Raw genomic sequence first — 14350 nt, forward strand, 5'->3', positions numbered from 1 at the left:
AGAGGGAGACTCCACAACCTCCCCAGGCAGCTGTTCCAGTGCTCTGCCACCCTCAGTGTAAAGAAATTCTCTGTGTTAAGGTGAAACTTCCTGTGTTTTAGTTTAGGGACATTATGCTGTGCTACCGGACACCACTGGAATTTGTCTGGCGCCATCCCCTTGGCACCCACCTCTGAGATATTTCTATGTATTGATTAGATCCCCTCTAATTGTCTTCTCCAGACCAAACAGTCCCAGCTCCCAGCGTCTCTCTGCGCACGAGAGAAGCTCCAGAGCCCTGATCATCCTTGTGGCGCCCCAGTAGCTCCTTGTCCCTTTCGTGCTGCGGAGGTCAGAACTGGGCAGGGGGCAGGGGGCAGTGTCAGCGTCAGTTCCAGCCGCGCGACGGAGAGGAGCGCCGCTCCCCGCTCCCCGCTCCCCGCTCGCCGCTCCCCGCTCCCCGCGCAGATGGACACGGCGCAGCAGGGAACTGGGACGCCCGTCGCGGCGGGAGCTGCGTAAACAACGCGCCTTCCCCTGAGAGCCGCTGCGTCGCGTGTTGATGGCGCTTCTTTCCGCAGGTGTCCGTGCCCACAGCCGGAGCTCCTGCGTGCCGTCCCCCCGGCCGTTCCTAAGGCGCACTCTGTGCCTGGCGGCCCGGGCCCGGGCCCGCCCCCGCCCGCAGGGGCGCGCGGGAGGGGCGGGGCCTGGCGCACGAGGCCCCGCCCCCGGCCTCTCCCCGGCCCCGCCCCCCGCCCTGGAAGCCTCGCTCGGCATTGGGCAGCTCCGGTCACGCGGGGCGCGCGTGGCACTGCTCTCGCGAGAGTTGCTGGGTGTATGTAAGAAGTGCGGGCGGAAGCGCGGCCTTTTCCCGCGGCGCCGAGGCAGGGCAGGATGAAGGTGAGGCCGCGCGGCCGGGCCGCGCTCGGGGCGGGGGGCTCGGGCTGCTCCGCCGTCAATGGTGGCGGCGCTGCCCGCAGAGCCGTCCTTGCTGGCCGATGGTGCCCGGCGGCGGGGCTGGAGCGCAGCCGCGGGCCGGATGGGAGCGGATTGCTTGCGGGCCCCATCTCCTCGGTCGGGCTCTGCTGCCGCGGGGGTGCGGAGCACCGGGCTGGCGGAGCGGGCGCTTGGCTCGGAGGGGCGTTCGGCCGCCTGTAGGGCCCGGTGGGGATGTCCCGTGTGCGCAGTGCCCGAGGCAGTGGGGCAGGCTTTGCAGCGGGCCCAGGAAGTGTGAGTGATGTCCCACAGCAGGTGTTGGTCCCTTGCAGTGACTTGTGCGCCGTGCGCTGTGAGGGATTTGTAGGAAGAGGAGAGCACAGGCTTCTGCTTCTCGCATTCGGTGATTGATTTCTGACTGCAATAAAATCAGTTTTTGCGACTGAAGGAGTTGTACAGCCCAGTGCAGCCAAACATAGCTCTCCCTGACTTGGCTCTACCAAGTGTAGTGGTGACAGCTTTTCCTGATGGGCATTTGTGTAAGCACCTGGGGAATTCCAGCTTTGAAGTGCCAAGCTCAAACCATCGTGTAAATTCTAATTTTTCGTTAAAATCCTTCATCAGAAGTTTCAACCGGAATTTTTTTGGTTTTGTTTCTTTCTTTGTTAGCTCAACATCTCTTTTCCGGCTACTGGCTGCCAGAAGCTCATTGAAGTAGACGATGAGCGTAAGCTCAGGACATTTTATGAAAAACGAATGGCCACGGAGGTGCTGGCTGATTCCCTTGGTGAGGAGTGGAAGGTAAGCAGTACAGAAGAATGTGTAAGAGTTGTATTTTAGGAGTATAAAATACAAAATTTCTCCAGTGTGCACTTGTCACGCTCTAGTGTTTCTATGGTGTGTAAGTGGTCAGGGTGGAAGGTTCTCTTGCAGTGTAAGTACTGAAATTACTGGTTAGGCTAGCTTCTTTGGGTGCTTTTTCTGAGTGGGGGGGTTTGTTTTTAAAGCCTTGTGTTTAGAGTTTCTTGCTCCCCTTCACAGTAGCTTTTTGCTCTTCATTTGAATGCTGTCTCTTGGTATGCAGAACAAGTTAAATCTGAAATATAAAACTGCTGGTTTAAAATTGACTTTGTTTAAACTGCTGCTGATGTATGAAAAAAAAACATGTTTGGCCTGGTGGATGGGCTTGGAGTAGTGTTAATATGGACAGTGCAGCTGAATTTGAGGAATGTGATCTTTTCTGCTGCCATCCTCAGAAGTGATCAAACCTTTTTTTCCTGTGTGTCACTACTCTAAACACTCCTGTGTTCTGTGCAGATTCCCAGTTTGTCAAGATAACTGGCTTTAATTAAGCTTAAAATTGCAGAAAAGGTAGACAATAATGGTAAAAGATTTTGCACTATTACTATTACTTTCCAACAAAACTTGAAATGGATGTGAATCATGCTAAATGTAAATTCTGGTATACGGAGGTAATTTGTACACATCTTGAGTAAAATTGCAGAACTGTTCCAAAGGTGTTGGTTAAAGTTGTTTGCACTAGCAGTCACAGTGACTTAAGCTAAATCGTGGACATGCTGCTCCCTTGTTCTGTGCAGTCTCTCGTGGTATCTGCTTCTTGAGGAAATAAAGAATGGGTAACTCGAGTGTTTCTGTTTTGTAGGGATATGTTGTGCGGATAAGCGGTGGCAATGACAAGCAAGGCTTCCCCATGAAGCAGGGTGTCCTGACTCACGGACGTGTCCGCCTTCTGCTCAGCAAGGGCCATTCCTGCTATCGCCCCAGGAGAACTGGAGAGAGAAAGCGCAAGTCTGTCCGTGGCTGCATTGTTGATGCAAACTTGAGTGTCCTGAACTTGGTCATAGTGAAAAAGGGTAAGAGTCTGAATGAAACAGCTAATAAATAAATAGATGTAGGTACCTGAAAGGAGCCTGCTTGACTGTGGTTGGTAAGTTGTGTAGAATGGAAATGGCAGTCCCAGTTTCAGAGTGTGAATGCATCTTAGCAGTCCTCTGAGCATTGCATTCTTGTAATGCTAAAACCGGTCACTAGAACACTTACTGTTGCTGCCAGCAATCTGAGCATGTCAAAGTAGCCAAGGGTGGCTAGGGTAGTGCTATTGACAGGTGAACCCCAAAGATGACCTAGCATCACCTTGCATTCTTATGTATTTTAAACTTACTGTTTTGCTGCTGAACCTGGTGCTCGATAGTGCAGTAATTGATGTGTTTAAACTTAAATTCCCAAAGGTGAGAAAGACATTCCTGGGCTGACTGACACAACTGTGCCCCGTCGTCTTGGTCCCAAGAGGGCCAGCAGGATCCGCAAGCTCTTCAACCTGTCCAAGGAAGACGACGTTCGCCAGTATGTTGTGAGGAAGCCTCTGAACAAGGAGGGTAAGAGCTCCCAATGGTACAGCTCTGCGGGTTTCTTTTAAGCCTGCTGCACAGTGTACAGTGCATCTGGGAAGTTGACACTCACTGTGTTTAAGCTTTGTCAGTCATAATTTGTGGAAAAAAGTAGAGTTTCTTGGTTCCCTCATTTCCTTCACCTCTCTGCCATGTTTTGTTACCGTTTGTTCTTAGATGTTTGATAGAATCTGGAGTAATTTTTACTAGTGTTTCTAAGAATAACTCAGAAGTAGTTGCTGATGAAAGAAAATTAAATACAAGGTGGAATGTTGTTAAAATTTACATGGTGTGGGGGGGAAAGGCAGTATAGAGAGAAAACGCTAAGATTTTTTTTCCCTCCTTGTTTATAGCAGGCAGTCTGAATAGAGGTCTTAGTGGCAGGACACTGCTTTCCTTACTACCTCTCTATTGCAGTGTTAAGATTTTAATTTTGGGGTTTTTTGCTTTATTTTACAGATGTGTGTGGTAGTGTGTTTTGCTTGCCCATTGTGGACAGTCAACCTTGTGTTTTGGGATAAGCAGTGTCAAACCTAGAAGTCTTTTTAATGCTGAAACAATGTAGAAGTAGAAAAATGTAGAAGTCTTTTTAATGCTGAAACAATGGCTTGTTCTGGAAGCTATATAGTGGATTCCTTTAGTACTAAAAAATATAGGTCTAGAGAGGAGTTAAAAGAGAGGCCTGCTGAGAAGCTAGAATTCACACTATATTTCTAATAACAAATCACAAGCATTAAGATAGTATATTGTTAATGCTGCATCTGGTGATCATTGATAATTGTTCCTGTAAAATCTGTGAAGGTATTGAACTCTGTAGTTTGTAATATGAAGTATTCTAAATAATGTAATGGTAAATCAAACTTACTCTAAAGTTGGCTGGATGAGGCCTGCAGCCTCTCATGCAGGTACTCTGCCACTTCCACTGATGTGTAATGATTTTTAGGCAAGAAGCCCAGAACGAAAGCTCCCAAGATCCAACGACTGGTGACTCCTAGAGTGCTGCAGCATAAGCGCAGGCGTATCGCCCTGAAGAAGCAGCGCACTCAGAAGAACAAGGAGGAAGCTGCAGAGTATGCAAAGCTGTTGGCCAAGAGAATGAAGGTACGTTTGCCATTTTAACTCAGCTGTATGGAAGATAGCTCCAGAATGAAGGGATTTGGTAAACTGGACTGTATTCCTACTGCTGCTCTGTACCTGCTCATTTTGAATATAAGTGCCCAAATATGAGTATAAAGATAGCTGATCAGTTGGGGTTTTTGGATATTTATTCTGTTACTGTCACAGAGAACAGAAATTAAGGCCACTAATTTGAGAGCCTTTTTTTTTGAAGGAAATAAACCATTATGGACTCCAAGGATATTTTTTCCATAGCTATTTTAGTTCAAATGAATTTTGGTTTAACTTCAAGATGCTGAAGCATTTGAGTAATTGTGTGGAGAAATGAGATTGAGCATTTGATCTTGATGGAGGTTAGGTTGGCAAGAAGGTATTTGTTAGCATGTGTTTGCCTGTGCTCCTAAAACTGCACTGACTGTTGAAGCAGTACTGAAAGCAGTACAGTTGCAATATTTAGCACAGTGCATCCTGAATTCCAATACTTCAGATAGAAACAGAGCTTCACCTTAGGTGTGTTGAAAACTCTACATGAGTTCCGTAACTAAAGTTTTGGATGCATACTGTGCAAGGACACAGGTTTGGATACTTGCAGTATTGTTCTGAGCTGTAGAAGGGAAATTCTGCGCTATTGACTTACAGAATTCATTCAAGTTGCATTTAGCCTAGTTTGTTTCTTGGTAGATGTTTCAAAGTGCTCAGTGATATGTAACATCTCTATACTTCTTGACTTTCAGGAAGCCAAGGAGAAACGCCAGGAGCAGATTGCCAAGAGGCGCCGGCTTTCTTCTTTGAGAGCTTCTACATCCAAGTCTGAATCAAGTCAGAAGTAAAGATGTTGTGCACAATACTTAAAAGATATTGTACATTGATTACCAATAAACTCCTTTGGTGGCTAATTTCAGTATGAGACTTTGTAATGCATGTTGTTACTGGCAAATTTTTAAACAGGAGTTCAGAGTACTGCATCATGTACACCAGAGTAGAACCACAAACCCTACTCTTGATGCAGTTCTCTTATGAAAATACTGTGTCACTCTCTTTGATACTTAGTATAACCTTCAACTGATTCTTGGCAGAATTAAGTGCAGTTCAGATGCTCACTGGAGCTGGTTCCCCAGGAAAGTGGCCACAAACCTGCCAGAGTTCTGGGAATGTCCGGGTCATACTCTTTATTCCAAAGCTTTAGTGGTGGTAGTGTCTCAAGCCCTGGTGTTCCTCTTGATGATCCTCTTGGGTTACTGCAAACGTGAGTCTGTAGGTATTGCAGCATTCTGCTCTTGAAATTGGTACTGAGATGAGAAGGCACCTTTTAAAGGTTTGACTTGAAAATTTGACTTGGCAATTAGAAACTTCAGTGGCCTTAATGGATTCAGTATATACTGGATGAGGGTAATGGGAATTGGACTCAAAAACACATGTGTTGGACTTTAACATGGTCTGCAGCTAAATAAGTTGTCTTAGTTCTTAAATAGCAATTTGGATCCATTTCTATTTTTGTTGAGACAGAAGCTTCTAGTAAATGAAGCTTCATTACAACGTAAGTTGAGAAGGTTTTAATTCCTGTGTGTGTGGCAAGGCTCTTCTAAGTTAGGGTCTCACCTGGCTAGAAGCAGATACTGTATGTGTTGAAGAAGACAAGGTCTGCTGCCTGTACGTGAGGAACGTGGAAGGATCAAACCTGCAGTCCTTGAACGTAGGTTTGTATTAGGATAGTGGGTTACCAACTCTGACAAGGACAGAATTTGCCAAGAAGCACTTAGGTGCAGTGGAACTTTGGGTCAAGAGACTTGGCTATAGCAGTTACCAAGCTTTAAGCCGTTTTTCACAGCTTAACTAATCAGAAAAGTTTAAGAGTGCTGATAATTGTGGTACCATTTTACAATGTATTTTTTTATGGAGAACATGTTCATTGCATACAGTTTTAACAGTGAAGATCCTTAGGCCCTGTTAAACCTAAGCTTCGCTAAATAAAAAGGTCCCTTTTTACTCCACACTAGTCTCTCAGCAGCAAAAATTAATACGGAGAAAATGTAGATAAGAGAGTAACACTCAATTCACAATTCAGAATTTTGTAATATGCAGAAGGGAAATAACACTGTCTAGCTTTTTAATCCTAGTAAGCTGTACTTGCAGATGGTTAAGAGGTACTTTGGGAACTGAGGTGTGTCCTGGACAGGAACAGGAATGTTCTGAACAAGAGTGATACAGGCTATTCTGTAGGACCTGTTCTGCTGTACAGGCTGATTGTGACTTTCTCTGAAGCAGTGCAGCTAATACCCAGTTGTATGATTGTGTGAGTCCTGGAGTGGAGTCCCGGTTATTTTTATCAAGTTTTGAGGATGTGTGGCCTTGTCAGAGCCAGGAAATACATGGCCTTATTACCAGCAGCAAAAAAATCCTTTCTGCACTGTTCTCCCTCACTTGTTTCCTGGAGCTGCCTTAGTAGATCATTTCCTGCTTCCTCCTGCAGTCCTAGGTTTTCCAAGTGCAAATTAGACATATCATGACTTGTAGACTCAAAGAACAGTCCTGACTTGAGGGGACCATGAAAGATCTAGTCTGGCCTGTTCAGGTCTGTGAAAGGTGGTTCTTCTTGCCCCAGTGTTTCCCTCAACTGACATCAGTTTAGTGCCACAGCAAATGTGGTGAGGGTGCTTTTGGTTTCATAGTCCAGATCACTCATGGAGATGTTACAATGTGGAGCCCAGTACTGATCCCTGGGGGACCCACCTGGGACAGGTTCAGTAAAACATGTTGATCACCTGTGGGATGACTGTGCCCAACTGTGAGTGCCCATCTCACAGATCACTCCCATCCAGTCTATATTTGATATTTTTCTAGGAGGAGGCTATGTGAAACCACATCAAATGCTTTGCCAGGGTCCGGCTAAACAATACTCCTCTCTCTTGATGTGCTATTTTTCTGTAGCATTAACCAATTTACCTCAGCATGATTTTCCTTTGATAAACTCACACTGAATTTTCCCATTCACCTACTTTCACCATGGCTTTAGGACATGGATAACTCAAATCCCCAACCTGAAAGAGGCTAGTGAAGAAAGACCATGTTTTCTCTACCCCTGTGCAGTAGAAACTGCAATAAAACCACAAGGCCAGTAGGTGCTGAAGTCCCTAAGCAGCTTAATGGCAGTTCAAAACCTGTGATACTAAACACAATCCTATCTGCCAACAGCAGCTTTTCCTTGCATGTCTCAGCAGTTTTGACAGGTTTGACTTTAGCAGAAAGTTTGCAGCTTGACTGCAAACTCAGAGGCACCTTAAGCTTTAGGGCAAGTAATGGGCCCTGGTCAGAACCTGAGAGATTGCCATTTCTTCTCTTTGAAACCAAAGGAAACAGAATACACATAACATTGACATACATAATCACTTTTAACCAGCAAGGTCTGAATTTAGACAGAAAACAAACAGGAAACAGAAAATAAATGAGGAAAGAATGCCAAAGGAATGCATCTTGAAGAAACCTAAACAAAAATGTTGGAACATCCCTCTGAACTACCCTCATAACTAGGTGAAGTGAGCCCCCATTCTTCCCGGCAATTTCTGTCTGCCACCCAACTCCATGGAGCCACTGAGACTCCTCCAGGAAGAGCAGTAATGTGCAAACACCTGCTGAAGCAGGGCAGTGGCTGGACAAGTCTGAGCGTTTTTTATGGGCTGTCTCAGGGTCAGGTTGGTGCCCACCAGTAGCACAAGGCCTTTCCTGCTCAGCTGCTCTGGCACATGCTATTATTCCTACAGAGAGGCAAAGCCTTTCAGGTTACTTGTGGACCCCATCAGTTCTCCAGCCTGGCAAATTGGCTCTTCCTTTTCTTTGTAGACAGTAGAAGTTTGTCTTTACAGAGATAGGAGTAACTATCACTATTATTAGGGAACTACCACTCAAGGTGGTTCTGAACACGTGAAGAATCAGAGCTTCCTTAAGCAATTACCTTTGACTATTTTATCACCACATTCCTTCAAATTTCCTACCAGATTCTGGCACAGGAAGTAGCAGTTCCCTCATCTCTATAGCTACAAACTCAAAGCCTGTGTTCATACTTTTTTGGGGATTCCTCAATGGAAGCATGTTTCTGCACAGCATTCTCTCTCTTCTCTGTCTCCTCCCTCAATAGGCCACATGAAAGGCAGGAAGTGCAAAGACAGAGTAACATTCTTAGCAAGAAAGATTACTGAAAAGACAGCAGTGACAAAAGCAGTCAAAGGAAAATAAGGAAAGTCAGTGTGATTCCTCAAAGGTACACAAGTCCAAAAGACTAACTGTTCCTCAGCTCTCTAATAATAAGTCTGGAAATACAGGTTTATTAATTATTATTTATTTATGAATCTTCTCCACAAGATATCAATCTGTGCTATGCACATCAGTCTCATCAGCCAAGAAAGGTCTTTAGGGTCTCATATTGTTATTCTTACTGTCGGAGTCATGAACTGACTACTGTACATGAGGGGGTTTGAAAGATACGCAGTTGTGAAGTAAAAAAACCCTGGAAACTGCAACCCCTCAAAAATACCCCTGAAAACTGCAATTATGTAACCTGCAACTACCTTATGAGTCAAGAGGTCCACCAAGGTTGTGACGAGCTGGGATGCATCAGGTGAAAGCACCACTCCGTGGTCGCATTACGAAGCCACGGAAAAACCACAACTCCTGGGAATTGTTCTCCCAAGTAAAGTCACAAATACACTGCAGAGAGCACCAGCTATCCTCAGGAAGCCAGGAGCCATGCTTTTCTTATAAACAAGAGCTTTACAGATTCTGTCACACTGAGCCTGTTTTTCACCTGTTCTTTCTTACCTCTACTGATGCCCAGTGCTTGCCGAGGGTGCCACAGAGCCATCCACACTCTCTAGAAGCCACATCTCCACAAGTGACTCCCATTTTTTATTTCCATCTCCCCCTGCCTCTGCTCTTTCCCATCATTCAGAAGCCACTGAGGTACTGTGAAATAATTATGCAAAATGACAATCAAAAGTCTTTTACCTAACTATAGGCTGAATTTGCACTTAAAATTAAATTCTGTCAGTCATTTAAATTCCAGTGGTGAAAAAAGCTGAACAATGGCACATTTTTACCCAGGATGCATATATATTTTATTTTGGGAGCAACATTAAAAATTGTTTCTTAGTCTAGAGTATCTATACAGAATTCAGGATATAGAGTGCCCTTTTAAACTCAAATTTCTTTGTCAAATGTACAAAAAATATTACAGAGAAACAATTGTTAATCAAAGCACAGTAAATGGATGCCATTTTTCAACAGTTCAAAACAGTCTCTAAACCAGTGCAAATTTTATTGCATTAAGCTTCCCAGCTCACTTAATAGAGTCATAATTTATTCACACTACATAATTTCATCCTTGTTACAATATAGATTATTTTAAGCTCCTAACAGGAGTTTAATGTGCTTCTAAACAACAGCAAACAATCCCTTATATTTGCACCATTGGTTGATGCAGACTGAAAGAACAAATAAAAACGCCATCCAATCCTCTCATGTATGCATCACAATATACAGCACATGAGACTACAGAACTAGAATCCAATTCGATCATTCAGTTTCAACACTTACAAGTTAAAAGGGTATTTGTTTTTAAAAAGATACACAGTGAAAAGTGGATATACAGAATGCATTTTAAGATTTTTATTAGTTGAAAGAAAAAAAGAACCCATTTGTTGAAAATATACAGTTATGTGAATAAGATTACCTGCTTACTGTCAATAAAATAGGAGTTATCTGCATTGAAATAATTGTTGAATTAAGTTTTAAAAAGAGAAAACTACTGAGTGGATTCTTCAGTTCCTTACATTATAACAATTTGTTTTAAAAAATATAATTTCTATTATCTAATTTAATATACATTTTTAAAATATCCCCTATGTTGCAGTTATTCAAGGAAAGCAGTAAACTCAATTAAAGGTATATTCTTTTAGCTGCAGCAATACAAAAAGCCATTAATTCACAGTTAAAATAGAATATTACTCATTCACAAGTGCAATGTAGCTTGAGCTTAACCAATGTGAAATTCCACCAGGAACAAGACAAAGTTACTTGCAAAATTGATTTAGTTTGAAACACATATAGTAAATAAAATATTTTCCATTGCAATTGTATTGTCTAAACCTAAGTTACATAAAATTTGAAGACAGGATATGATTATAAGTAACATACAGATGCTTCTAGTAACATGTAAAAGCTCGTGCCAATTACTGCACCAGCACTGCAGCCACATCAGTTTCCTAGGCCTAAAAGGTTTTCAAAGTTATCAGGTATTGGTGATGTGCTGGAATATAATTAATAAAGAGAAGCTTTGTAACTTAACAATCCTGATTTTAAACATTTAAGACCTCATTTGTTGCTTTAATTCCACAAAAATCCCCAGCTCTTCTCATGTGAGCACACAAGCTGTTTATGTAACTGATTTATAGCTGGGTAAAAGGTGCAAGATAGTATCTTAGCACAACTGGCTGAAGTTCCACATCCTTATGGAAACAATTCCAGGAAGCTTCTCTTTGATAATTGTTCTTCCAATACAAACTTTCTAAGTTCTTGGGTGTACCCGAAATTCATTGCTTGTATCCACTTCTGTTATCAGGTTGCTCTATACCCTCATTTTAACTTCAAAACATGTCATGTGTGCATAATGCTGATCTGCAAATGTTTTCCTCAGGTTGTATGTGGGAGTTACAAAATATACACAAAAGAAAAATCTGAACACTGGTTGTTGAGATACTAGAAAGAGTATGTGGAGGCAGGAGTTTTACAAGTGAGCAAAATGCTACTTCTTCTGTTTATATTGACAGAAAAACAGAACCAAAATCTAGCTTATCCTCATACCTCCTTCAGATTTCTTCAGATCAGTAATGTATTATGAATTCAGATAAATTTGGATTCCTAGGAGTTGGTTGTCAAACAAGTTACAAGCATTTGTATGTTACTAAGTCATCCCCATATTCACGCTGTCAACTAAATTGCAGAAGTGTGCCATTAGCGCCTAATTTTCAGAAAAATAAAAGTGTTTGCAATGCGCTCACAAAAAACTCTTCCCTGGTTATTTTTGGCCAGATTTGGTGAAACTCTTGATTTCCCCCTCAAAAAAAAGCATCTGAGATGAAAACAAATTGTTTTCAGAGATCTCCCTTTTCATCTGAGCTATGGATTACATTTTAAAATCAATTTATTAGTTAGCTATTCTAAAACCTAAGCATTAAAAACTCCCAATAAAAAGGATAAGGTCTTCCTTTTTTATTGTGTATTAAAGAATCAATTCCAATATGCAGATTCAAGACTTCAAGTAGCTACATGCAGGACTTCTACCACTCCAAAATCCAGGTGCATACACCAGGAATAGCATTTGTAGTGTACAAAAATGCCAATATGCAAAAGCAAATCAAAGCAAGTCCAATACTGCAGCTGTCCTTTTCTCCTCTGACTTTACTTTTGCTGGTTTTTTTTTGTTGTTGTTGTTTGTTTGTTTGTTTAGTGTATATAGCTGGGAAAGGTTTAACAATTAACACTAGCTGTTGTGATACAATCTGTTTTGCTGTCTTTACAACACTGCTCCCTTAATAATCTATATTTTCAGCAACAGATGAGAAAGTGGTTTGGAAATTAAGATGATGTGTTCACATCAACTAGTTCATAATAATATTATTTACTATGTTTTAAAACTGCTTGGATGTCATCTAAAACACCACTCACTAGACAGATTTTCCTTGCCATTTAATGAGCTGAGAGAATTTAAGGGTAACTAAAAGTTGATTCCTTGCAAGTTGCATCACATAATCACATGGTTTATCCATTTAATACTCAAAAATAATGGTCTTTGTGTAGCAGTCTGTTGAAAAATAATGTCTAGAGTTACATAGAAAAATTTGCTGGCTTTGATTTGTAGAAATACTAAGTTGTTTGGACCAATGCTTTTGATAGACTTCAATTTGAGAAGGATGAAATCATGTCAGTTATGTAACTGGAGAAGAGAGGAAAAGATGAAGAATCAAGGACTGTTCTTTAATTGTGATGTAGGTCAGATATCAGCAAGCAACTATGCATAAACCCAAAGAATAAAGAATAATAATAATAATAATAAAAAAGATGGTGTGCTTTCTTGCTTTTATTTGTTGAGAAAGCACACCAGTTCTATCAGGAGAGAATCTGTCCAGGTAATATCCCCATATTAACTTAGGATCAGCACTTTTAGACAAAATACAAGGCATCAGTCTATGATGTAAATATATTTTGTCATATATAGTGCAACTCCCTTGTTTTCAACTCATAAAAAAAAAAAAATTGGTTTTATTGTTTCATGTAAAAAATTGTTCCAGACAGATCTTCATCCCTCATCATTTTGAAGAATGAAATGTTTTAAAAATAGTATCAAGTAAATACATTCATACCCAGATGTAATTAATATTTTAAGCTATGTGCCTTCTACACGCTACAAATATCTTTTTTTCTCTATTAATTATTCCATTGTCATACCATACCGTAAAAGCCATACCACTAACTTTCAGCAAAAACCTGGAATAAATCTTATCATATTCTTCAAGTAACAGAAACACTTAAACTGATGACCAGTATCCAGGCTCTCCCTGCCAAGACTGTAACTACTGTAGTCAATTTAATACATGAGGTGAGGAAGTGTTTTATCTACTAGAAGCAATACAAAAGATGGATACATCTTTGCAGATCATACACATAAGCACTTCATTTCTGCTAATATACACCTTGAATACCACATTTATAAATACATCTTAATTGAAATATTGAATCTGGACTATCAGTGCAAAATAATTAACCCACAGGCTAGTATAAAACCAAGGGAGAGGGTGATAAAAGAATTTGAGGAGGATACCTCTTAAACACACATGCAAATAGTATAAAGCATAATTTTTTTTTCAGGCAGTTTAGGTTGAAATTCTAATACCATTTGAGTTTCCTACATAATTTTTAGAAAGCCATCCATTTCCGAGCTGCTTTGTGTAGAACCTTATCCTTCTTTGGAGAAAGCAGCCAGTATGTTTACAGAACCTTATAGTTATCAGATAGAGAATACAGGAAAGTTCAATATAAGTCTCTGTTTTCTCACAGCTGTAGATACACATTTTGAAAAGGTCAGCAAAGGTAATTCAGAATACTGATTGGGGTCAAGAGTCAGGAGAAGGGTAGCAATTTAATGTACTATTTGAAAAAAATTAATGTACTATCTGATAAAAGCAACTGCATTGCAGCTTCCAATCCAAGGTTTCAAACATTTACATTCGTACAGCCATACCACAAACTAATAAAAGGACCCCTCTCTAGGTAAAGGTCATTTTAAAGAAGCATTGAAGAATCTGAGCACTAGAAAAGTACTTTATTAAAATACACCAATATTGGTGGCCCTTAAGAAAGTCACCAACTAGTGACTGCTGTTTTGTCATCAGCTTTTTGAACAACTCGATATTGTGAAGGAAAATTTTGAGGAAATTAAAGAATATATATGGGGGAAAAGCAGGTCAACCACTGAAACAAACTCATAATTTTTAAAACATTTTGACAAACTTTACAATGTGCCTATGAGATGAATGTGAAGCATATATGTTGCAGTTCAACAGAATTGGTTTGACAAATTGCTCAGTTAACACCTTTTGAGACTCAAAAGTGTGTATGCCATCATGCTCTTGGGTTTGTTCAGCTCTGCTTTTGTCTCTGTGAAGTTTGGTGTGTGTCTTCATTGTTTCTATATTAAAGGTGCTCCAAAGCATTTCCTGCAACACTCAACCCTGCTGCTTGGTGGAATGTCTATTTTCTGCATCTTTTCAAGAATTTCTGTTGGTAGTTTTTTAAGTGCAAGTCTGTATTCACTATCAAAGACCTCTGAAATAGAAAAAGCACAGTTGAGGTTATTTAAGAAA

The 14350-nt window shown here is 41.2% G+C and overlaps 2 protein-coding genes across 8 annotated transcripts in view; one reads left to right on the forward strand and one right to left on the reverse strand.

Moving 5' to 3' along the window:
* The first annotated feature begins 841 nt into the window (after nucleotides 1-841).
* On the forward strand, nucleotides 842-5335 carry RPS6 (ribosomal protein S6). Its single transcript, XM_021535458.4, has 6 exons — nucleotides 842-879; nucleotides 1585-1716; nucleotides 2579-2789; nucleotides 3165-3311; nucleotides 4267-4424; nucleotides 5174-5335. The coding sequence occupies exons 1-6, from the start codon at nucleotides 874-876 to the stop codon at nucleotides 5267-5269; spliced, it is 750 nt and encodes a 249-aa protein (XP_021391133.1). The 5' UTR covers nucleotides 842-873; the 3' UTR covers nucleotides 5270-5335.
* Nucleotides 5336-10075: 4740 nt separating this feature from the next.
* Nucleotides 10076-14350, reverse strand: part of DENND4C (DENN domain containing 4C) — a 71097-nt gene continuing 66822 nt past the window's right edge. For all 7 annotated transcript variants that reach the window (XM_021535452.3, XM_085567912.1, XM_085567911.1 and 4 more), the window contains one exon: nucleotides 10076-14312. In XM_021535452.3, coding sequence (XP_021391127.2) covers nucleotides 14176-14312 — 137 coding nt within the window. In that variant the 3' untranslated portion in view covers nucleotides 10076-14175. The remainder of the gene's footprint in view (nucleotides 14313-14350) is intronic.

The sequence above is a fragment of the Lonchura striata genome, chromosome Z, assembly GCF_050655825.1.
Source record: "Lonchura striata isolate lonStrDom1 chromosome Z, ASM5065582v1, whole genome shotgun sequence".
Classification (NCBI taxonomy): Eukaryota; Metazoa; Chordata; class Aves; order Passeriformes; family Estrildidae; genus Lonchura; species Lonchura striata.